This window comes from Vipera berus (assembly GCF_964194415.1).
Source record: "Vipera berus genome assembly, chromosome: W".
Classification (NCBI taxonomy): Eukaryota; Metazoa; Chordata; class Lepidosauria; order Squamata; family Viperidae; genus Vipera; species Vipera berus.
Window position 1 is genome coordinate 64,720,149 of NC_138210.1, and position 26,184 is coordinate 64,746,332.

At 44.3% G+C, this 26,184-nt stretch overlaps 1 protein-coding gene across 1 annotated transcript in view; it reads right to left on the reverse strand.

The window, feature by feature from the left end:
- The window catches only part of LOC308676235 (purine nucleoside phosphorylase-like), a 46,119-nt gene that overhangs the window by 12,894 nt on the left and 7,041 nt on the right, over positions 1 to 26,184 (reverse strand). Inside the window, exon 3 of the mRNA XM_081342048.1 lies at positions 17,068 to 17,203. Within this exon, the coding sequence (XP_081198174.1) occupies positions 17,068 to 17,203 (136 nt within the window). The remainder of the gene's footprint in view (positions 1 to 17,067; positions 17,204 to 26,184) is intronic.

The following is a 26,184-nucleotide window of genomic DNA, read 5'->3' on the forward strand; positions in this document are numbered from 1 at the left end:
TTTCAGCTTGCTTTCTCTTGCAGCAAGACAAGCTGAAACCAAGCGAGGGACATTGCAGCAGCGCGAGATCGGCCGATTGGCGTTCCTGGCAATCTCCCTCGCTCCGTTTCAGCTTGCTTTCTCTTGCAGCAACGCAAGCTGAAACCGAGCGAGGGAGATTGCAGCAGCGTGAGATCGGCCAATTGGCGTTCCTGGCAATCTCCCTCGCTCTGTTTCAGCTTGCTTTCTCTTGCAGCAAGGCAAGCTGAAACCGAGCGAGGGAGATTGCAGCAGCGTGAGATTGGCGTTTCTCAGCATGTGCCGATTCGTGCTCCTGGCAATCTCCCTTGCTTTCCACTTGCGGAGGTCAGGGCTGGTCATACGGATCAGCTGACGATTCCATACGGCCGGCCCCGACCTCCGCCAATGGGTTCCAGTCGGTGGAGGTCAGGGCCAGCTGTACGGAGTTGCCAACAGTAGGGGGGGAGGGAGTCGGGCGCGTTTTTCCCTTCACACCCGCATTCTGATGGCTTCACCTGCCCTGGCGCGCATCAGGAAAACAAACGTGGGCCTCGATTCCCACCTGCTGTCGCAGGATGAATCCTCGGGTAGGGCGTACGCTGTCTGGCCGCTTTGCTTTCCCCTTTGCAATGCACATAGGGAAGAGGAGAGGGGGAAATCTCTCGAGCCCCAGGAGGGAGGCAATGTGAGGGCCGTGAGGGGTATCGCAAGCTCACGGCGGGGGGAGGGGGGAGGAAAAGAAGATGGACGCGAGTGGACGCAAACACCTACCTGCTGAGGGAGTGGATGGCTTTGTCCCCTTCAGGCTTGCACTTGTTTCTGGGGGAAGGACAACATGGCTGCTGCACAATGAGTCCCAGGGGAGCGCGGGGCCTCACTCTGCGCCTGCGCTCTTCGCGCGGCCTGGTAGGTTCCTGCAGCAGCATGTTTTCCGGCAGCAAGTTAGCTAGGAAGGAGCAGGGGGGAGGTGGGGGCAGGCGGGGGGGGCAGGAAGGCGATGTGCCACGTGCTCGCATACCACCAGTGGTACGCGTACCACCGGTTGAAAAGCCCTGCTTTCTTACACAGTACATTAGCAATTCCCCCCCATAAGGATTTATTTCAAATATTTTTTTTATTATGCTCATATTCTACTTATTCTCACCAGACTACACAGAGACCTCGGTGACTAGAGGTAGTCCTTAGCTTATGACCACAAATGAGCCCAAAATTTCCGCTGCTAAGCAAGGCAGTTGTTAAGCGGGTTACAGCCCATTTTACAGCATTTTATGCCATCGTTGTGAAGTGGCGCTGCAATTATTTAAGGAAAACGTGCAATTATTAAACGAATCAGGCTTCTCCCATTGGCTTTGCTTGTCAGAAGCCAGGCAGCTGGGAAGGTTACAAATGGTGGTAACATGATCCCAGGACAACGCAACAGTCATAATAAGTACATGCCAGTTACCAAGAGTCTGAATTTTGATCAAGTGACCATGGGGGACCATGCTGCATTGATCGTGAAGTGTGAAAACCGGCTGTTGTAATTTCGAATGGCCACTAAACAATACCTGCTCTCTGTAATAAGGTTACTTATCCTTAAGTTCTCAAAGTTCCCAATTTAGTTTCTCTCTCTCTCTCTCTCTCTCTCCTTCCCCCCCTCCCCCCCTCTCCTTTTTCTGCACCTTTTGCATTTCTTCCTGGATCATTTCAATCCATTAGGCTACAGAAGAGTTCTAGAAAAGGCTTGTGCACAACTGGAACAGCTGACCACTTTGATTAAGCAGGGAACAACAATTGTACTTTTACAAAAGTCTGGAAAACCTTTATGGAGGTTTTTTCCCCCTGAAGATATTACTTTTTCATAGCTTTCTTTTTCCCCACTTTTCTTTTTATGTTTTTGTAGTCTTTTAATTCTGTCCAAAATCCTTTTTTATTTAACATATTTATATTCACAAACACTCACACACATACGCATACAAACACACACTATTCATGGGTTTAATAAATTCCTCTGGGCGAACTGGCTGGATAAGAAAAGCTCAGGTACTTTTCCATCAGACACAGACACACACACACACAAAACAACTATGAAGTGAATGAATGCTCAAGCATGCCAGCCAAAAGCTAACCTTGCTTGTGATCATCACAGTTTGCTAAGCCCAAATTCCAGCTAGTCCATGGGAGCCCCTAATATCAGAAACATCAATTAGACCAAAAGTCTTAAATCAGGAGAAGTGGCACCCACCAATTTAGACCACAAAGGTAAAGGAAAAAGTTGTTTGAGGGTTTTTTGTGGGTAAATAAAATCTTTGGGCCAAATATCTCCTGGTGTTTTTAGACCAGTATTTCTCAAGCATGGCAACTTGGCTGGAGAATTCTGGGAATTGACATCCACGCCTCAGTTGCCACGCTTGAGAAATACTGTTTTAAAGACATACTCCTATCATTTTTTTGGTAGCAGAATGAAAGTGCTGTGCTGTTATTTCAACTGGACTGTTTACTTGATCTCCTACTCCTGGGATTTCATAGTGGTCCCCCATCCAAGGACTAAGCAGTTCCTGTCCTGCTTTAACTTTTCAAGTGCAACCAGATCTTGAAAGAGTGGGATTTATTATTATCTCCCTGCTGTCTTTGGAAATTGAGTGCACAGTTCTGGGAATTCAGAAATGGAAGGCAGCAGATAATGCAGCGTGCCAACAAAGGACCTGGAGGGAGCCTTACAGTGTGAAGTGTCACACCCTTTTCGCCTGCACAAACAGCCATGTCTACAAAGTAGCTTTGCCACTTCTAATTAGAGTACACAGTGGGCCACAATTGGTGGCCAACGCCTTTTGGAGGCATCTCATGTGATGGGCACATCAAAGCAGGAAGCAACTGAAATTAAGCTTTGTTCTAATCTATTATACACACCGCCCAATTACCCTGTACAAACCAGGCATTTAAATGTATCACCTTTTAATATTGCTAGAAATAAGATATTGACTACTCCAAAAAAGCAAAGGGAGGGCAAACCAGCCTAGAAATGGGTTTTATTTCAAGCCAGTGCTTAGTAAGGGCAATGGAAAAGTTTCTGAACTGAATTTTTGAAAACTTTTAAGACCTCACGGGCTTAGCCGTTGCCTCCTGCCTCCATTCTTCCTGGGAATGGAAAATCATAACATGCAATTTCATTTCTCCCTTACAATATATGCGAGCGTTGACAGGTAGTCCTCTATTTACAACCACAATTGGGCCCAAACTTTCCGTGGCTAAGTGAGACAGCTACTAAGTGACTTTTGCCCCATTGTACAATCTTTCTCGGCACAGTCGTTAAGTAAATCCCTGCAAAGTAATTTAGTAATTTACTAAGTAAGTAAATTAGTAATGCCATTGTTTAAGTGAATATGGCTCCCCCGTTGATTTTGCTTGTCAGAAGGTGGCAAAAGGGGATCACCTGGCCGTGGGACACTGCAACTGTCATAAATATAATTCAGTTGTCAAGCATCTGAATTTTCATCAGGTGATCATGGAAATACTGCCACAGTCGTAAGTGTGAAAAACATTCATAAGTCACTTTTTTCAGTGGCGTTGTAATTTTGAACTGCCCCTAAACTAATAGTTGAGTGTGTTCCATGCATTTAAAATCACAATAATTTGCTTGTGGTTAGGACCGGGAGGCTCTCTGCACATGTTCAGTTGCAATTTTGCTTATCCATTAGGTAAACCCACAGAGACAATCTCTCTCTCTCTCTCTCTCTCTCTCTCTCTCTCTCTCTCTCTCTCTCTCTCTCTCTCTCTCTCTCACACACACACACACACACACACACACACATCTCTCTCTCTCACACACACACACACACATCCATTAGGTAAACCCACAGAGACAATCTCTCTCTCTCTCTCTCTCTCTCTCTCTCTCTCTCTCTCACACACACACACACACACACACACACACATACACATTCATTAGGTAAACCCACAGAGACAATCTCTCTCTCTCTCTCTCTCTCTCTCTCTCTCTCTCACACACACACACACACACACACACACACACACACGGACGGGAAGCAGGAAATAAAGCCCAGTCTCCAGGGATTTATCTGAACTCTTGAAGCCAAAATTGTCTCCCTTAAATATTTTAAACACTATAGAAAAGGGGGGAAGAGATTATTGTTGTTGTTACTATGGTTATTTATTATATTTAGAAGCCAGCTGATTACAAAATGCTTCCACGAGGCTTACAGTTAAGAAAGATTTAATAGGAAATGTTACACAACTGGACAACCACACCCGATATATAAAAAAAACACACAACCAACAAAGCTTAACAGGCACCCCACCTCTTGCCTGGGGAATTCATTTTAAGAGTCCGAGAACATTATGGTGGGGGGGAGCGATATTGCTATCTGGGGAAATATTATTTCAAAAAGTGGGTGCTGCGACAGAGAAGGGATACTGATAGTCCTCAATTTACAGCCAGAGTTAAGATCAGAATTTCTGTTGCTAAGCAAGATAGTGAATTGAGACAGATTTTACTAAGTGACTCTTGCCATTGTTAAGCAAATCTTGCCATTGTTAAGCAAATTCAGTTTCCCCCACAAATTGACTTTACTTCTCAGAAGCCAGCTGGCAAGGTCACAAAAGGCAATCAAATGACCCTGGGATGCTGCAATTGTCATAAGGAATTCCAGTTGCCATATACCTCCATTTTTTCACCATGAGATGTTCAGAAGTGCCAGGACCGCTGACGTCATCAGTTGCTGCCACAGCTGTTAAGTGCAAGGACCGCTCATAAATCATTTTTTTCCAGTGCCCTTGCAACTTCAAATGGTTGCTGAACAAATGGTCGTGAATCGAGGACTATGGCAGACCGGCTGCAACTTACAGCCTCTAAATAGAAACGATCCTCAGCTCCATTTGTTGAAAAAGATATAATTTCACTAGAAATCAAGTGTATGGCAATAATGCATGGCCAGAACTGAGAATCGCGTGCCAAAATCCCTCCGTTCAACTTTTCCCTCCCTTAGCTGTCTCTCATCACTGCCTCCCTCTCCAACCCATCAAGTCCAAGCCAGATGTTTTGAGAATGGGTAGGCTGGGTGACCTTGAAATGGCCTTCCAGGAGATAACAGCAAGCAGCAGGGGGGAGGGAGGCAGCTGACAGGCTACAGGTAGTCCTCGACTTACAATCATTCATTTAGTGACCGAAGTTATAATGGCACTGGGGGGAAAAAAAGTGATTGATGGCCATTTTTCACCCTTTATGACCTTTGCAGCATCTCCATGGTCTCCTAATCAAAATTTGGATGCTTGGCAATCAGCTGTTATTTAGGACAGTTGCAGTGTCCCGGGATCACGTGATCCCCTTTTATGACCTTCTGACAAGCTAAGTCAGGGGTGTCAAACTCAATTTCATTGAGGGCCGCATCAGCATCGCGGTTGCCCTCAAGGGGCCGGGTGGGTGTGGCCAGGGTGGGTGTGGCCTACTGGGTGGGCGTGGCTAGAGTGCGTATGACCTACTGGGTGGGCGTGGCCAGCTCTACATCGTTCGCATCAAGGGTGCCTATGGGGGCCTGGGCAGGAGTGGGACAGATCTGAGGGTCTCTGGCAGAAGGAGGGTCTCTGGGCCAGGGCCAAGGCAGTGGGGGCCGTTCCCTCACTGTTTCCAGGATGGCTTCGTGGGCCGCATGAAACCACTTCGCGGGCCAGATCCGGCCCCCGGGCCTTGTGTTTGACATGTCTGAGCTAAGTCAATGGGAGAAGCCAGATTCGCTTAACAACATCGCTGCTGCTAACTTACCAACTGCAGGTGGTTCACTTAACCACTGCGGCAAGAAAGGTCGTAAAATGGGGCAAAACTCACTTTAAGACCGCTTTTCACACTTACAATGTCGCGGCACCCCACATGATTAAAAATTGGGCCTTTGGGGAAAAAAACGTTATGTATTTATGACAGCGGCAGTGTCCCGGGGTCATGTCACCTGTCTTGCTTAGCAACAGAAATTTTGGGCTCAACTGTGGTCGTAAACAGAGGACCACCTGTAGTCACATTGTGTGTTGGGCAAAACCTTCTCAAAGAGATATGGCATGTTGAGGACTTGTGGGGGGTGGGGGTGGCATCACCCCCATCAGAGATTATCTTGCACCTGCAGCCTCTCTGGCCCAGGATGAGTAACAGCAAAGGTTTAATTAGTCCTGCCTTTTCCAAAGTGGTGCTTTCCAGAGCAGTTGGCCCTTGTTGTTGTTGTTGTTGTTAGTTGCGAAGTCGTGTCCGACCCATCGCGACCCTATGGACAACGTTCCTCCAGGCCTTCCTGTCCTCTACCATCTTCTGGAGTCCATCTAAGCTCACGCCTACTGCTTCAATGACTCCATCCAGCCACCTCATTCTCTGTCGTCCCCTTCTTCTATTGCCCTCAATCTTTCCCAGCATTAGGCTCTTCTCCAGTGAGTCCTTCCTTCTCATTAGGTGGCCAAAGTATTTGAGTTTTAGCTTCAGGATCTGGCCTTCTAAAGAGCAGTCAGGGTTGATCTCCTCTAGGACTGACCGGTTTGATCGCATTGCAGTCCAAGGAACTCGCAGGAGTCTTCTCCAGCACCATAGTTCAAAGGCTTCAATTCTTTGGCGCTCAGCCTTTCTTATGCTCCAGCTTTCACTGCCATACATTGCAACTGGGAAGACCATAGCCTTGACTATACACACTTTTGTTGACAGGGTGATGTATCTGCTTTTTAGTGTGCTGTCTAGATTTGTCATGGCTTTCCTCCCGAGGAGCAAGCGTCTTTTAATTTCTTGGCTACAGTCCCCATCTGCAGTGATCTTGGAGCCCAGGAAAATAAAATCTGTCACTACAGTTGGCCCTACAATGCTCCATTGATTGGGGAATTCTGGGAATTGCAGTTCCAATCCCCTGGAGAATATGTTATGATATTTAAATTCAGTAGCCGGAGCAGCGGGAGTTGTGCAGTGAGTCAGAACATTGTGAGGCAATCTGCGTTGTGATTGATTGCTGTGGGAGTGGAGTTCCCCTTTTCCCTCCGCCTTTTTCCTTTTGTGTGCCCTAGTTTATGCCGTTCTCTGATTTCCCTGCCAATTTACCTCATGGCGCTCCTGTTTGCCTGACTGTATCTTGTTTGATGTACATATAGGCATAAAATGTATTTATGTAAAACTACACATTTGTGTCAGCCTTTCTGACTTCCTTTGGACAGCTGCTGCGCAATTCCCTGACAGAATACCAATGAGAGATGATTGGATAGGAGGGTTGGGGAATTCTGGGAGTCGAAATCCAGACTTTTTTTCAAGTGAGTGTGGTTGGAAAACTCTATAGAGACAGAGCAGAAGCCAGATCAGGTTGGATGCATCCGGCTCAAAGTCACGTCCCCAAGCTGAGTCATACATCTTACAACAAACCTTTGCCACTTCTAAGATTATTATCAGCGCAAGCACACTAAGGTGCTGAGAAAATTTTAATTTCTGTGAGTGGGGAGCAGATGACAAGAAAGACCCAATCAATTCATCTCCCTTAATGCTCGCTAAACTCTCCATTCCTCTCCCCCAAACAGATGCACATGTTATGTTGTGTTTGCTCACAGCTTGTCAACTAACCACCACTTTTTGCAAACCAAAAATAAAATAAACGTTGTCCCAGCCCAACATACCTTCCTCATAGCTGAATGACGAGTTTAAAACAAAGCCAGTTAAAAACGAACGTACAAAAATAGCACTATACAGGTAGTCCTCAACTTACAAGAGTTCACTTAGTGACCATTCAGAGTTACAACGGCACTGACCATTGCAGCATTCCCATGGTTACATGAACAAAATTCAAATGCTTGGCAACTGGTTCATAGAGAATAGAGATGGAAGGGACCTTGGGAGTCTTCTAGTCCAGAACCTATACCATCTCAGACAAGTGACTGTCCAGTCTCCTCTTAAAAACCTCCAGTGATGGAGTGCCCATGATATTTATGATGGTAGCGGTGTCCTGGGGACATGTGACCTTCTGACAAAATCAGTGGAGAAGTCAGATTCACTTAACAACTATGTTACTAATTTAATAACTGCAAATGAGTCAAGAAAAGTCATAAACTGAGGCTTAACAAATGGCTCACTTAATGGCATAAATTTTGGGCTTGGTTCTGGTCGTAAGTTGAGGACTACCTGTATTCGCATAACATGAAAAAAAATGGAGTTGGTTTCTAACTTTTATTTCTACTTGGAGAGATGTCAGCGCCCATCCGGTTCAGTTATTTGATTGTTACGGTAAATTATTGTGCAAATCCAGAAAGTATGTTATAAATAATAAAATAATAAACCTTTATTGTCAAAGTACAACATGTGTACATTGAGATTAGCTGAGCCTCCCCCCGTATTATTATGTAAATCTTTTCTTCCTCTTTCTGTGTGCAGTGGCATCTGTGGCACCTGTCAGCAGCAGAGAATGCACAAGACGGGAAAATCCAGATAAGTCACTGGTTCACATGACAATCCAGATTGTCACTGAATTATGGAGAAGTAAGGGCGGAGAAGGAAATGAAAGCACCCAGAGGACTGAGATCCATTGTGAATTAAACAGGCATGTAAGTCAGGTAATCCTTGACTTATGACCCTAATACAGTCCAAAATTTCTCTTGCTAAGCAGGACGGTTGTTAAGTACGTTTTGCCCCATTTTATGACCTCCAAATGCTGTAAGAATCTGGATTACTGGAATTTGGAGGGGATCACCTGCCTAGGCTAACGACATGAAGAGGCTTAAGGGCACGATAAAACAGAAAATTATAGGTTCCAATAAGGAACCACAAGAAAAAAATGCAAGAGGTAGGAAAACAATAACCACCAGAAGGCAGAGTACCTGACTTTGCATCATAAAGTCTCTTTCCACACTTGGCAGAGGAGGCAAAAAAAAAAAAAAAGAAGCCGCTGAGGCATCTGTAGCTCCTGATTGGCTGATCTCCTGAAGGGTGTGTGAGCCAGCAAAATGCCTCATTGGTTCCCAGCCTGCAAAGAAGGAACTTGCGTTGCAGCAAAAGAAAAGGCCATCTGTGAGCGTGTGTGTGTGTGTGTATGTACATGCGTGCTTGTGCACACAACTCAGAAAATGTAATGCATTGTTTTAAAACATGCACAGGAACAAGGAGTCCTGCTTGTTCATGGGACAAGCATTTCACTTGAAACTGTTTGCTGACTAGATGGAGCTTTGATCCTGTCTCAAAACATTCGTCATAGCTTTCTTGTGAAACAGGCAGTGTGAAAATGTCTCGGTTTCAACAGCCACAAACCCTATGCTGGCTAGGAGTTGGGGTTTGAACCTTTAATGTATCTGAAGAACTCTACGTTAGGTCAGATTGGGTTAAAGGTATACAGGTAGTTTTCAACTTACAACCATTCCTAACACTTAAGACCATTGCAGCATCCCTATAATCATGTGATCAAAGTTTGGGCAGTTGACAACTGTCATGTATCTACAACAGTTGCAGCATCCTGGGATCATGCGGTCACCATATGCAAACTTCCCAGGTGTCTTCCAAGGAGTGAAGTAAAGGTGTGGGGGGGGGGGGAGACACGACACCAGATTTGCTTAATGACCACTTAGTTCATTTAACCCAAAGGTGCTTTTTCAAAAGGCAACTGGACTTTGTTTTTTCTTGAAGACGTTCTTGAGTGAGAAGCAAAATGTCTTCAACGAAAAACAAAGTCCAGTTGCCTTTTGAAAAAGCACCTTCGGAACAACCATGACCTGGATGACTGAGAACCTCCACAGACATTTAATTCACTTAACTGCAGTGATTCATACACAATCGTAGCAAAAACGATTGTAAAAATTGGGTGTGGCTCACATAACAATCACCTTCCTTAGCAGCAAAAATTGTGGTCTCCACTGTGATTATATGTCAAGGACTACTTTACATCAGGACTATCGGCCATTAACATGAGTACCCTCTCAGACGGGTGAGTGCTGATACTACTGCCACCTAAACAACACAAGGATGGGCTAGGGCAGGGGTAGGCAACCGTGGCTCTTTTATGACTCATGGACTTCAACTCCCAGGATTCCTGAGCCAGCTGGCTCAGGAATTCTGGGAGTTGAAGTCCATGAGTCATAAAAGAGCCACGATTGCCTACCCCTGGGCTAGGGGATGCATTAATCATTTTATATAAACTTGCAGCTTACTTGAGCCATTCACGGCTCATAGTATCCCCAGGGAAGATACAGCAAGCTGGCTAGAATCTCAGTCCTCCCATTAGAGGCTGAATCTATACTGCAAAATTCTGCGGAGGTCCCCCCCCCCCCCGGCTTAATATGGCTGAATATTTCTTTGTGGAAGAACATATGAATGCCACGTGTTCAGGCGAAAAAGGTGGACACTGCATGCTAAGTAGGCATCTAAGGGTTGCTGTGGTGTCAGCCAAACTGCTGAGCTCAACCAGAACTTTCTACGGATGGGAATCCTTTGCTATGAGCCACAATAACAGCAGGATGTGCTCTGAAGGCCATCTATGGAAGGAAGGCTGGTGGGCTTCCTTGTGCACTCGATGGAGAACAGATTAAAAGTAATCCTTGACTTACCACCACGGTGGGGCTCAAAATTTCCCTTGCTAAGCAGGAGAGTTTTTAAGTGAATTTTGCCCCATTTTATGACCTCTCTGGCCACAGTTGTTAAGTGAATCACTGCAGTTCTTCAGTTAATAACACAGTTAAGTGAATCTCACTTTCCCATTGACTTTGCTTGTCAAAATGTTAAAAAGGTGATCGTATAATCCAGGGACACTGTTAAATGTCATAAATACATGCCAGTTGCCAAGCCTCTGAATTCTGATCACATGATTGTGGGGACGCTGCAATGGTCGTAAGTGTGAAAACAGTCATAAGTCACTTTTTCAGTGCTGGTGTAATTTCAGCAATCACTAAACAGAGGATTGTAAGTTGAGGACTGCCTGTCGATGGGCCAGAGGTCCAGTCCAACAGAACGCTACTACTTGTGTTTTTATGTCATCTTCTTGAGTAACTATGCTAATCAGCACGTATGTAGCCATACTCAACCAGAAACATATAACATTCTTAGCAGTGACACAAGTCAGAAAGCCAGATCCTGACAGTTGATGCAATCTCCTTTTAGAAGACATGGGAACATCCTGTTCCTTCTCTTACCAGATACAATGACATTAACCCACAATTTCTCAGTCTCATTTCTGGATTATGTAAACTGGGCAGTATGAAAACTTAGTCAATGGGGAAGTGATGAGTCATGAACAAGACTCTTATCAGGACAGCCAGTTAGTTTTCAATGGGTTCCAGGTGCTGTAAGAACAAAGAAATACCAGCAGAATACACAGCGGTTTTGTGATTGCAACTCCCAAATGCAAGGAAATGGTTTAACATGAGGAAATCAAGAACTTCTCTCTTCTGGTCTTAAAAGTCAACAGCTAAGATAGATGTAAGAATGTATAAGATGCCTTTCATTGAAAACTTCCAATCCAGGGGATGGGTCAATGCAGGGATATGAACTGGAGCTGGCCATAAGATTTCAACAGCATGCATGAATTTAGGCTTCCTTCTTCAGAGTAAATCAACAGATGGAGCCAGGGCGTTCAACATTTGCTCCAAATTAAGGTGGGAAAGTCTGCTGTTATGACCACAGCTTTTTTTTAAAAAAAAAACTTAAAATTGGTAGCTATCAGATCATACACAGCATGGCCCATATCAGGTTTACTCAATATGGACATTCCACACTGGGTCTTCTACCACGTTTGAAGGCAAATATACATGTCCCAAGATAATGTTGCAGGATCTAATCTGGGTGGGACACTGGAACCAGAGGTCTAGTCCACCAAGCTTTCGGACTCATGCTGAAGCCCATCCTCTGGGAACTTCTCTCTACATCAGACATGTCAAACTCGCGATGTCACGTGATGTTGCGCAACGTATCGGAGCCTTTTCGCCATTGATGGCAATGGGGTGGGCGTGGCTTCCAGATGACGCATCCGGCCTGCGGGCCGGCAGTTTGACACCCCTGCTCTACATATTCTGGTAAACAGAAGTTCCCTGAAGATGGGCTCCAGCACAAGAAGACTAAAACTCCGGTCCCAGGGACCAACCCAGATTGGATCCTTCTACCACTTCCTCATCATAGGAACAGTTAAGTTAGGCGGGTCCTTGGTGGTCTCTGAGCTTGGACGTTTTCTTCCAGATGTTTCATTACTCAAACTAGGTAACATCACCAGTGCTACCTAGTTTGGATAATGAAACATCTGCAAGAAAACAGTCTCGTTCAGACAGCACCAAGTACCCTTCATGTCAACCCTGAACTACAAATATTTATTTTATTTTATTGAATTTATATACCACCCTTTCCTGAAGGACTCATATTATCCTTTATTGCTACAGCTAAATTAGTATGCAAAGTGCTTTCACCCACTGTGGCCAATATTGGGAGCTGGTGAATTGCTCCCAGTGGATATCATGATTCAACAAAGACTTGAGATCCATCAGCTGAGACCCATCGATCGATCACTGGGTCATGCCAGTGTCCTGGAGTCAAAAGCGTTCCTAACCAATTGGATCCATGCCTACCCACATTATAAACCTAAGTTCCATGTCCAGCTCCTGATTTTCAACTCAGCATATTTTTCCATGTGACCTTTCTAAAGAGAGTTAAAGTTTACATGGAAAAGGACATTGACTAGAAAACTGGATAATAAGCAACAGTCATGATTTTGCCCGAGAACTGCCTACTTACCCAAGCATTTTTAATGGGAAGAAGGCCAATATTTTATTAACAGTGGCCAGTTACAAGAAAGCTACGCCTTTGGTAGACTGCTGGACAAGCTTGTTCTTCACTGTCAACATTACTGGCAACTTTTGAGAAATTTTCCACAAAGGGAAGTGATCGTTTTTTCACATTTCTTGCCTATTCTACTATTGCATAAAAAAAAAGAATTGCAATCTTCCAGCTTGCATAAAATATGCTATCGGAATAGATGTTGTCTGTGGTTCCATGAAATGCATAGCCATAATTCTGATTTACTGATATATTCCAAGATAAAGGGACAAGCAAAGATATTATTTTGCTGACAAAGCTATGTATTTCCCTGAAAGAATTAGTACATTGTTTAGCACATTATCTTGTTTCATTTCTCCTTTAAAAGTAAACTATAAACCAGCTTATCTTCAAGACTAAGAATCATGGCCTATTATAGGGCAACAACTGAGTTGGGACCACATACATCGCCAGGTTTTTTTTAAAAAAAACATCTGCTTTCACCAATGAGATAAGCCAAAAAGAAATCATAAATTGTGAACCTCAGTAGCATAGCCTGTTCTGAAATCACAAAATTTTCCAAACACGTCTGCAGTCATTGTTATATTTATTCATGCTGGAAACCTTTATGGTCTTTTTGCTGAAAATAGGGAAAAAACTGAACGTGGTCTTTGGGTTCGATGATTAGAAAGGGAAAAATGGAGGAAGGGAATTATGATATAACCTTAACAAGGGTAGATAGGCAATAAACGTAAACATATCTGTAACGGGTGTAAAAAAAAGGTTGGAAGCAAATCCTTCATATATATATTTTTCTTTCCTCTTCTTTTTTCTCACTTAGATATCTATTTTTCCTTCCTTCCTACCCACCTTCTTTCAAATTCATATTGTGTGTTTGCTTTTACTATTACATAAAATTTCTTCTTAAAAATATTTTTTTAAAAAAACCCAAACATATATGTTTGGTCAGTAAAACCAAATCCCTGAGTTTCAAGAGGCCAAATTATAAAACTGCCAGTTTTCTGCTTTTGTTCTTAAGGAACTGTTGTATCATCAGATTGATTGAAGCCAAAATAAATAATTCAAAAGACAAGGAACAAAGTTGTTTATATAATTACTTATTACTTATCATCAAAGCCATAGCCTTTGTGTCTCTTTTGTTGAAATACCACCCATTCAGGATGTTCCTCTCCGCTAACAGGGACTAACCATAAATCTAATATCAAGCCAGGGTTAAATAGAGACAGCAAGTACAAGAGGAACAGGAGTCCAAACCTTGAACTCTAGTTCCTTGCCAACATTTTTATGTCTATTTCTCGCTCTTTGACCTATTGAATTTTCTCCCTTGTCGCAGATCTCCCCAGGACATTGATGAATCTCTGAAGTTATATCCACGCTCAAGGTCCTGATAAAATAACCAATGATTATTAATAATAAAATATAAACTAGATTTTGCTTCCTTTTCTTAACTGGCAGTTTCAATTTATATTTTCTTAAAGGTTAAAGTTTGCCTTGTTAATTGTGCAAGCATACAATGCAGGTAGTCCTCGACTTATGACCACAATTGAGGCCAATTTTTTTTGGCCACAGTTGTTAAATAAATCACTGCAGCTACTAAGTGAATCATACAGTCATTAAATGTCTTCTCGCATTGACTTTGCTTGTTGGAAGTTGGTGTGAGGGTTACAAATGGTGATCACATTTTAATTTTGTGTTTCACGTGACCCCAGGACAATAAAACTGTCATAAATACATGCCAGTTGCCAAGCACCCAAATTTTGATCAGGTGACCATGGGGATGTTGCAATGAGTGGTGTGAAAAATGGTCAGTGGTCAGAAGTACCATTATAACTTGGAAAGGGCATTAAACAACTGGTTGCAAGTCAGTTCTTGCTTGTAAATAAAATTTTGAAAAAGGAAAACATACTAAATGCGCCTTGGGATCTAGTTGGGATGTAACAGTTTTGGGTTTTTCACTTTTCTCTCCACTTATCTTTCTCTTAATTCTCTTTCAAGAGAATCTCACAATATTTGCTTTCTAGAATTTGGAACAATTGGCATCTTAATTAAAATAAAACTTCATTTTAAAAAAGTTGGCCTGGGAAACCAACAGTCACGTGACAAGGACCTGTCCTTCAATTTTGAGGGAAATTTAACCTTGTACAGAGTACTTTTTTTCCAAACCACATAAGCAAACCTCAATATTCTCGGGGGTTTCCATTCACAAATAGTGAGGGGGGAAAAATAAGAATTTCAGTTTTCACAGGCAGAAGCATACAGAAACCACATCAGACACCGCTGAGCAATTTAGGAAGTATAAGTCATAAAAATTCTCAGTCTCCTTTTGTATTACAAATGACTCAAGTTTTCTTTTGCCTCAAATTGGTTCAGAGCCCAGAGGGGGGAAAAAACAGTTTTCAATATGATGCATCATATTAGCACACACCTCAAATGGATGTTCACTGTTTCACTCATCCCTTTGCATGTTTTAATTGCACGTATTAGCAGGAAAGGCAAAAAGTCATTTCAGACATGAATTCAATGCCTCCTTGAAAGCCTAATGGGCACAAATACAGGCACACACCCTGAAGCAGATTGATAACAGCACTTACTTACTTTACAGGTTGCAAAGAAGAGCAAATTGAACCAGAAGCATCTTTGCAACCTAGTGGTGTCCAGATCCTTTAGGACAGAGGTGTCAAACTGCCGGCCCGTGGGCCGGATGCATCATAGCGAAACCGCACCCACCCCATTGCGGGCAATGGCAAAAAAGTCATGAAACTCATGATACGTTGCAACATGTCTCGTGACATTGAGTTTGACACCCCTGCTTTAGGACTTCAACTCCCAGAATACCTGGCATACAGTGGGGAGAGTAGTAGGTGATGGAAGACTAGGCACAACCAATTCTGCCTCTCATATATGGAAAATTCAAGCTACTTGTATCCTCAGCCTACCTGGTAGAGCTGTTAAGAATAAAGAAGCAAGAAGGAGCTTACTGCTTGTTGGAGAGGTGGGATAAAATATGCAAATTAAATTTGGAACATGAAGCGTTTACTTACATAGGATCTTTCAGTCTAAAGAAGCTACATAGATGTTTCCATGCTACTTCAGGAATGTAATTGATCAACAACAGTAATGTAAATTTCCATTTCTTGAGCCCAGTTCTTAAATCCGTAGCTCAATTTTCTCTCCCCACTCAAAACTCCAAATATCCAAAATTCTCACTTTTGAGAACTCTCCAGCTGAGGCTGGAGCTCAGCAAAGGAATAAGGAACACAATAATAATAGGAAAAGAGGGGATGCTTCAGAAGAGGACCCCCCCTTCTTCCCCCAAAAGATGAGCAATTTAAATAATTTTTAAAATTGGGAGTTTGTGTCAACTCTGAGGCTTCCGGTTCATGCACTGCTTAACTTTGTTGTAAGGGAATGCTGCTGCTACTACTGCTACTATTACTACTAGCAGTGATGAAAATGTCACAGACAATAGCAGTCCACAGCTGATTTTAAGGGGGTGGGTGGGGGGAAAATCAGGACCTGACCTTGATGTACTGGGATGGGAAACTACCGGGGAAAAGTCACAGTTGTGGTCTACACCAATGTTTCTCCACCTCGGCAACTTTATAAAATGTGCAGACTTCAACTCCCAGAATTCTCTAGCTGCTGGCTAGAGAATTCTGGGAGTTGAAGTCCACACATCTTAAAGTTGCTCAGGTGGAGAAACGTGGCCAAGACTGAATTCAAAGAAGAACCATCAATGAAGAGGAACGGTAACCCAGACAATTACACAAATCTGTCCTAATAGACCAGCGGATTTGAGTTCAGCTAGAGGGCAAGATTCTATATGGCAGCCACCACAATGGTAATAACAACGGTAATTATCTACCCAACCACTCCAGACTCTTCTGAGGATTAACACACACACACACACACACACCCCAGATTATTCTACATGATAAATTGGTACATTTTACAACATCCACCCGCTCAAAAGCATGAGATAAAATACAGGGGTCCTTCGCGAATTGCCTTTTTTTAAAAAAAAGATGATGGGAAAAAAAACCAATGATGGTTTTTTTCCCTCTCCCTCCCTCCCTCCCTCTTCCCCATCCCCAAAGCCGGGACTCCTTCGCTTTCGCCACTCCGAGGCCATCCAGTCGTGTCGGATGACTACTCCCATCTGCGGCCGGCGATAATGGGAGTTGTAATCCAGAAACCCAGATCAGAAGGCAGCCCTCGGATCAGAGGCAGACGGGCCATAATTATTCCACCGAGGGAATATAATTTCCCGCAATCCTCCTCCCCGGGAGCAACCCGCTTATAACTAGTAACGTTCCCACGCTGACCTTTCTTCCCGCTGGTTGGCCATGATGCGAGTCGGTGACTTTTTTTCTTTTTTTTTTTTTGTTCTCCCGCCGCTTCCGAAGGTTCCTCCAGAGAATCGCTTTGCTCTGCCGGGAAACCGGAGGCTCGGCCGGCCTTCTAAAAAAGAAAGAACGTGTCGTCATAAAGACGCCGGCCAATCGGGCGTCTTCCCGTGCCGGCAACAAAGGTTGCCCCGGGCGACCCCGGCGTTCTCGTCACAGCAGGGGACCCGCTCCGCCCACTTCATTCATGCCCCCCCTGGCGAAAAGCGCGCGGGAGGAGGAGGAGAAGGCGGCATCCAAGCGGGGCGGGCGGGCGAAAAGGGAGGCGCGGTGGGAAGCGAGGATTTTCACTGACGCGTCTCCGCGGCACACGCGGCCGGCCAAGGTGCGAACGTGGGCGGATGCCAGAGGCTGCTTCCTTTGCCAACCCTCAGCCGCTTCCAGCAATCCCCGCTTCTGAATCCCTACCGCTCAATCGTCGGTCCCGGAACGTGTGTCAGAAGAGGGAATTTTTTCCCCCTTTGCTCATCACTTCCCCCTCGTCTAACTTTCTCCTCAAGCCTTCCGATTTTTCTTTTTTTTTTTAAAAAAAAAAGTCGATTTTATTTTTACGCTGTCCGGCTGTGCTTATGGGAGGGAAAAAAAACTGTAAAAGTTTTGCTTAGATTTGGGGAAATGATGTCGATGGAGGTTCTCGGTCCTCCAAGTCATGGTTGTCCCAAAGGTGCTTTTTTCTTCTTCCAGGAGCCAACTGGATTTTCTTGTTTTTCTTTGAAGACCTTTCCCTTCTCATCCAAGGAGCTTCTTCAGCTCTGACTTGGATGGGGATGATCTTTCCATTCCCCACTTCAAAGAAAGTCTTTCAGGAGGCAACTGGGTTTTCTTGTTTTTCTTTGAAGACCTTTCCCTTCTCATCCAAGGAGTTTCTTCAGCTCTGACTTGGATGGGGATGATCTTTCCATTCCCCACTTCAATGAAAGTCTTTCAGGAGCCAACTAGATTTTCTTTGAAGACCTTTCCCTTCTCATCCAAGGAGCTTCTTCAGCTCTGACTGGATGGGGATGATCTTTCCATTCCCCACTTCAAAGAAAGTCTTTCAGGAGGCAACTGGGTTTTCTTGTTTTTCTTTGAAGACCTTTCCCTTCTCATCCAAGGAGTTTCTTCAGCTCTGACCTGGATGGGGATGATCTTTCCATTCCCCACTTCAATGAAAGTCTTTCAGGAGCCAACTAGATTTTCTTTGAAGACCTTTCCCTTCTCATCCAAGGAGCTTCTTCAGCTCTGACTGGATGGGGATGATCTTTCCATTCCCCACTTCAAAGAAAGTCTTTCAGGAGGCAACTGGGTTTTCTTGTTTTTCTTTGAAGACCTTTCCCTTCTCATCCAAGGAGTTTCTTCAGCTCTGACTTGGATGGGGATGATCTTTCCATTCCCCACTTCAATGAAAGTCTTTCAGGAGCCAACTAGATTTTCTTTGAAGACCTTTCCCTTCTCATCCAAGGAGCTTCTTCAGCTCTGACTGGATGGGGATGATCTTTCCATTCCCCACGTCAATGAAAGTCTTTCAGGAGCCAACTGGATTTTCTTGTTTTTCTTTGAAGACCTTTCCCTTCTCATCCAAGGAGTTTCTTCAGCTCTGACTTGGATGGGGATGATCTTTCCATTCCCCACTTCAATGAAAGTCTTTCAGGAGGCAACTGGGTTTTCTTGTTTTTCTTTGAAGACCTTTCCCTTCTCATCCAAGGAGTTTCTTCAGCTCTGACTGGATGGGGATGATCTTTCCATTCCCCACTTCAAAGAAAGTCTTTCAGGAGCCAACTAGATTTTCTTTGAAGACCTTTCCCTTCTCATCCAAGGAGCTTCTTCAGCTCTGACTGGATGGGGATGATCTTTCCATTCCCCACGTCAATGAAAGTCTTTCAGGAGCCAACTGGATTTTCTTGTTTTTCTTTGAAGACCTTTCCCTTCTCATCCAAGGAGTTTCTTCAGCTCTGACCTGGATGGGGATGATCTTTCCATTCCCCACTTCAATGAAAGTCTTTCAGGAGCCAACTAGATTTTCTTTGAAGACCTTTCCCTTCTCATCCAAGGAGCTTCTTCAGCTCTGACTGGATGGGGATGATCTTTCCATTCCCCACGTCAATGAAAGTCTTTCAGGAGCCAACTGGATTTTCTTGTTTTTCTTTGAAGACCTTTCCCTTCTCATCCAAGGAGTTTCTTCAGCTCTGACCTGGATGGGGATGATCTTTCCATTCCCCACTTCAATGAAAGTCTTTCAGGAGGCAACTGGATTTTCTTGTTTTTCTTTGCAGACCTTTCCCTTCTCATCCAAGGAGCTTCTTCAGCTCTGACTGGATGGGGATGATCTTTCCATTCCCCACTTCAAAGAAAGTCTTCAAAGAAAAACAAGAAAGGCCAGTTGCCTCCTGAAAGACTTTCTTTGAAGTGGGGAATGGAAAGATCATCCCCATCCAGTCAGAGCTGAAGAAGCTCCTTGGATGAGAAGGGAAAGGTCTTCAAAGAAAAACAAGAAAATCCAGTTGGCTCCTGGGAAAAAAAGCACCTTTGGGACATTTCAGGAAATGCAATGTTCTTTTTCTATTCTTCCCCCCACTTCCCCATTGGCTCTAATGCAAGGAGGATAAGATAAGATAAAACAAGACCTTTATTGTCACTTTGTTCTGTGAATGCACTGGCACACATTAAAAAATGAAATTCTGATGCCCTCTCTCAAAAGAAAATACATATAGTCAGGGCTTTTTTTCTCATAGAACGCTCAGAACGGAGTTCCGGCACCTTTTTTGGATGGAACCTTGTAGGGTAGGCAAGGCGGGTTGTATGACATGTGTGAGTTCCGGCACCTTTTTCTTTTACAAAAAAAGCACTGCATATAGTCATATCCATAAATTAACATACATATGATGATTACTGGTAATCAATAGAGGTGATTAAGAAGAAAATATAATATTTTATTCCTGCGCTTCTTGGCATTATGATTACTCCTGGACTTACAAATGTGCTCTTACTCATCCTGGGCCAAAGAGGCTGCAGGTACAACATCTGATGGAGCGATACCATCTCCACCCACAAGTGTTCAACCTGCCATATCTCTCTGAGAAGGTTTTGCCCAACACAGAATGTGACTACAGGTAGTCCTTGATTTATGATTACAGTCGGCCCCAACATTTCTGTTGCTAAGCAAGACACTTGTTAAGTGACTTATGCCCCATTTACAACTTTTGTGCCACGACTGTCAAGTGAATCACTGCAATTGTTTAGTGAATCATGCGGTCACTTGTCTGAAATGATATAGGTTCTCCTGCTTGGGCAAGGGGCTGGACTAGAAGACCTCCAAGGTCCCTTCCAGCTCTATTCTGTTCTATCAAGCAAATCTGGCTTCCCCCATTGACCTCGCTTGTTGGAAGCCAGCTGGGAAGATACGAATCATGATGACATGACACTGGGACACTGCAGTTGTCATAGATACCTGCGTTTTCCAAATGCCCAAACGTAAATGGTCATATGACCATGGGGGGGGTACTGCGATGTTGTAAGGGTGAAAACCGGTCGTAAGTCACTTTTTTCAGGCCTGTCGTAACTCTGAACTGTCACTAAACGAATGGTTGTAAGCCATCACGTGGCCAATAAGTAGAGTGCAGAACCAAACAGGCTTACCAACGGTTTTTCAAACCTTCAATGCTTTCTCTGATGATGCTGGCTGCCACATGATGGACCTTGCTCTAGCCTAGGGGTAGGCAGCCTCGGCTCTTTTATGACTCATGGACTTCAACTCCCAGAATTCCTGAGTCAGATTCTGGGAGTTGAAGTCCATGAGTCATAAAAGAGCCGAGGTTGCCTACCCCTGGGCTATCTACAGGCAGTAGCAGCTCATATTTGTGTAAAGTTTTTTTGGCTTGCTAACAAAGAATAAAGGGAGAACGATATGATCATTTCAAACTTATTTGTTCTCATCAGTCAGCCATACCCTTCTGAGATTCGAACCTGGGCCAACTGTGTCTTAAGCAGTTGCTTTAACCCCTAGGCCACAGGATCTCTCTCTCTCTCTCTCTCTCTCTCTCTCTCTCTCTCTCTCTCTCTCTCTCTCTCTCTCTCTCTCTCTCTCTCTCTCTCTCTCTCTCCCTCCCTCCCTCCCTCCCTCCCTCCCTCCCTCCCTCCCTCCCTCCCTCCCTCTCTCTCTCCATGGTTATTTTATTTGCTATATGTGTGAGCCTTAGATGTCACTCTGTTGGTCTTCAAATACTGATCTCATCAAGTTCCTCCTTCACAGTACATCAACTATCATATCCCACGCCCAAAGTTCATGAGATTCTCCTTTTTGATCCTCATCTTTCTTTGATCCCGGCCTGATCTATTGATCCTTGAGGGTGAAGATTTGTTCTCTTTGCTTGTGGGTTGGCTTCTGAAAGGCTAGGTAACATCTTCAGTGGAGTTTAAAGGATGTCAGTGTCAGTGTTGTTCTGTTTATAAGGGCTTCAGGTGTGGGCGTATCAAGTGAGGGTCTCGTTCTATGTCGGACAAACATCACGTCAATTAAAAACCAGGATCCATGAACACCTGCTGGCAATCAAACGCAACGATCCCAAATCTTGCATCTCTACCCACACCGACACCAAGCAACACCAGTCCAATTGGAGCAACACTAAAATCATTGGCCACGTTACCACCCGCCACGCTTGTGAGTTCATCGAAACCTGGCACTCCACAAGCAATTCCACCAACAGACACACTGATCTACAACTAGCCTATGAACCCCTCAGGATCCAAATCAACTGTACAGCCAGCCGGAGACAATCGCGACCCTCAACCAACCCCCGCAAAACCCCATCCTACCCCCCACCAGCAGTTCACTTTCCAATGACCCTGACCCGAAGCAACTTCCCCATCACAAGACTCTCTAATGACTCACACCTGACCCATCACAAGACCCTCACTTGACACACCTGAAGCCCTTATAAACAAAAGGAACATTGACATCCCCTAAACTCCACTGAAGATGTTACCCAGCCTGGTTAACAAAACGTTGGGAAACCAACCCACAAGCTCGGAGCACAAACCTTCACCCTCATCCTATACCCGAGCTACGGATATTTGCCACTATTGCAAACTATTGATCCTTCTTGCAGACTTAGGAACCAATTTAGGAGCCATCATTCTTCAACCTTCTTCCTCTCACTCTCTCAGTTCCTCAAGATACGTTCCTTGAATCTGGAAGTTCTTTTGTTCCAGATTCGGGGGTGGGGCAGGGAAATCTTTCTTTAAATGAACCAATTTTAAAAGTTGTTCTGCAAATCTGATTTTTTTAAGGTCACTCCTGTGCTCTACCAACGCCTGGAGAACCTTTACAAGTAGTCCTCCATTTGGTCCTCATTTGGTGACCGTTCAAAGTTATAAGAGTTCTGGAAAAAAGTGACTTATGAACGGTTCTTGTGCTAACCACCATCCCTGTACCATGATTTGAGCAAACAGCATGTATAGTGCAATGGTTGCAGCACCCCCAAGGTCACATGATGGCCATCTGCAACCTTCCCGGCCAGCTCTTGTTGAGCAAAGTCAATGGGGGAAGCCAGAATTTGCTTAACAACCACAATGATTGCATAATTGCTTAGAACAAAAAAGATTGTAAAATCAGGCATGGTCACACGATGGCTCACTTAGCAACCACTTAGTAATGGAACCTCTGGTCCCAATTTGTGATCGTAAGTCAAGGACTTAGAAGGATTTATTTAAAAACAAATGTTTTGTTTTATTCAATTTATAGGTTTTGTCAAGGCTGACTCAGATTCTAGCGCCCTCTGCAATTCTTCTCGCAGCTTGACAACACAAATGGAAAGGATTCTTCTTCTGCATGTGCCAATGAGACAGTTGACACATTAGCTCTCTTCTTCCAATAGTTCTTTATAGAGAAGCCCAGTTCTAGGGGGATGCTTTGCGAAGAGATTTTTCCAGAGATTATAGCCCATGTTCTCCAATACGTGGTGACTTTAAAAGACAAGCAAAATGTAAGAGTGGACCTCAGATGTCAGAGCTGATTCATGCTGACCTTACAAGCAATTCTGTGCCTGTTTTTTTTCCCCCAGGCTCTCTTTGGTCCCTTTCCATCCTCCTTGGAGCATGGGGCGAGTTGATTGAGATGAACAAAAATTGAAATTATACAAAGCGGCAGTGTTCACGTATCGCAATAAGCCCAGTTTTGTTTTAAAAACTGTTTATTTCCCAAATTACAACAGGTACAATGACCAGCCTTAGAACTGATAATAAAGATGTTGAAATGTTGAAGAGCATCTGCCTTTTAGGATCGACTCTCAACAGGAAACGAACAAGGAGTCAAGAAACATGCTACAGACTAGTACTTGTTAGACCAGGGGTCTCCAACCTTGGCAACTTTAAGACTGGTGGACTTCAACTCCCAGAATTCCCCAGCCATCCATGCTGGCTGGGGAATTCTGGAAGTTGAAGTCCACCAGTCTTAAAGTTGCCACGGTTGGTGACCACTATGGTACAGCATCCTTGAAGCCCTTAAAAAAGGTATTCATATTAAGGTAGTTCTCGACCTACAACCATTCATTTAGTGACCACTGGAAGTTACAACAGCGCTGAAAAAAGAGACTTAGGACCGTTTGTCACAGTTACGACCCTTACAGTATCCCCGTGGTCACGTGATCAAAATTCCGATACTTGGCAACCGGTTCCTATTTATGACATTTGCAGCATCCCTGGGGTCACGTGATCCCCTTTTGCAACCTCCTGACAAGCAAAGAAAATAGGGAAGCCAGATTCACTTAACAACCCTGTTACTAACTGAACAACTGCAGGAATTCACTTCACACCCGTGGCAAGTAAGGTTGTAAAATGGGATGAAACTTACTTGATAACTGTCTCACTTTGCAACAGAAACGCTGCTTGCCAAAAGGTTGCAAAAGGTGGTCACGTGGCCCCAGAACACTGCAACCGTCATAAATACATGCCAGTTGCCAAGCATCCAAATTTTGAACTCATGACCACGGGGATGCTGCAATGCTTCTGTGAAAAACAGGTCTAAGTTACTTTTTTTTTAGTGCCATTGTAACTTAAAACAGTCACTAAACAAACTGTTGTAAGTCGAGGACTACCCATATTTTCTTCCAGGATTTTTTGTTTTTTTCCCCAAAAATAGATTGTCCTATTGATCTCCCAGTCAAGTACTAACATCAGGGGTCTTCAAACGTGCCCCTTTTATGACTTGTGGACTTCAACTCCCAGAATTCCTCAGCCAGGAATGCTGGCTGAAGAATTCTGGGAGTTGAAGTCCACAAGTCATAAAAGGGCCACGTTTGAAGACCCCTTGACTAACATGGTCCAGCCCTGTTTAGCTTTGCATGGTCAGCTAAAGTTGGCTAGATGCCATCACCTAGCTGGGGACTATTTGGAAGAATGCGCCAATAAAACCAACCGGGGTCCAAATCAGGCTGCTCTGATGGTGTAGTCCATGCTTGAAGATCCCAACCACACTGGCAGATGCCCAAAACAAGGTTGAGTTGCAACATAGGCTCAACAGCCAGAGGAAAAGTCAAACTGATGTAAGACATTGTAGATGTTGTAAGTTTTTGTTTATCTCCTGTAGTTACCTGCCTGCAATTAAAGACTACCTGAGGGCTTCATCTTAGCTGGTTGGATCATTGATGTCTATCGCACACATCCGGGAGAAGTTCCAAGGCTACCAGACACATTAGAGTTGAATCAGTGGATAATAGGAGTGTGTGGTTTTATCAGCTGCTCAGCTGTCAGACTTAGCAGGATATTGGGAAAGGATGACAGACCTCACAAGCAGAAGCAGGTATTCTCCTGCTCAGAAAGAGACTGACTATCAGCTGTGTGCCTGTTGGTCACTGACATCTGGATGAATTAGAGGTACTGACTCATTTCAGCCTCCCCAGGACCCCATCATGATCCTGCATGATATCTCAAGATACATCATGAGCTGGAGGACTGGTCTTCTCACATGGGTCAACGAAAGGAACACCCAGGAGAACCCTGCTGTCAGTCACACTGAATTCTCTGATGCATCTGAACAAGTAGAGGAGGAAGTGCCTCTTCAAAATGGTAGGTGGGGGGGCGGGGCAGTAGAATTCAAGGAAGAGTACTGTCAATCCTTCAAGGTAGGCCACTACTGGAACTCTATGGTTCTAGGACAGTGTTTCTCAACTTCATCGAGTTTGGGCTGTGTGGATTTCAGCTCCCAGAATTCCCCTGTCGGCATACTTGGGACATGCACAAACCTCTATAGCAAGAATAAAAAGGTAAAGGTAAAGGTTCCCCCGCACATACGTGCTAGTCATTTCCGACTCTAGGGGCCAGTGCTCATTTCCGTTTCAAAGCCGTAGAGCCAGCGCTTGTCTGAGGACGTTTCCATGGTCATGTGGCCGGCATGACTAGACGCCAAAGGCGCACGGAACGCTGTTACCTTCCCACCGTAGTGGTCCCTATTTTTCTACTTGCATTTCGAACTGCTAGGTTGGCAGAAGCTGGGACGAGTAACAGGCACTCACTCTGTTACGCGGCACTCGGGATTCGACCCGTCAAACTGCCGACCTTCTGATCAAGCTCAGCGTCCTGACCCACTGAGCCACCACGTCCCTTATAGCAAGAATATAATGGAGCAAAATTGGGCCGCAAGTTTTTTTCAGGTTTATTATCATTTATCATCATCCTCGGGTTTAGCCAGCCAGATGTTTAAACTGGAATTGGCATTTTTGTTGTTGTTGTTGTTATTATTATCCTGAAGAGAATGTACAATGAAACAAGGCTGGCTTGCAAGTTATTTGAGACAGGAGGCAGTGCTAAGTGACACAGTTGTTAAGGAAGACCACGATGGATTTACCCCCTCACTCCCAATGTGGTTGTTATGTGCATCATCTCCAGTCAATAAGTGAGACCATCATGAGACCGGGACTTGAAGTTTTATTGCTGGCTTCTCAATGAGCTTTGTTTGTCAGAAGCCAGCTGTCAGGTCTGCAAATCACATGACTGCGGGATGCTGCAATGGTCACTGATTTGCTCATATCTTGGGCAAATACGGTCATAAGTCACTTCTTTCAG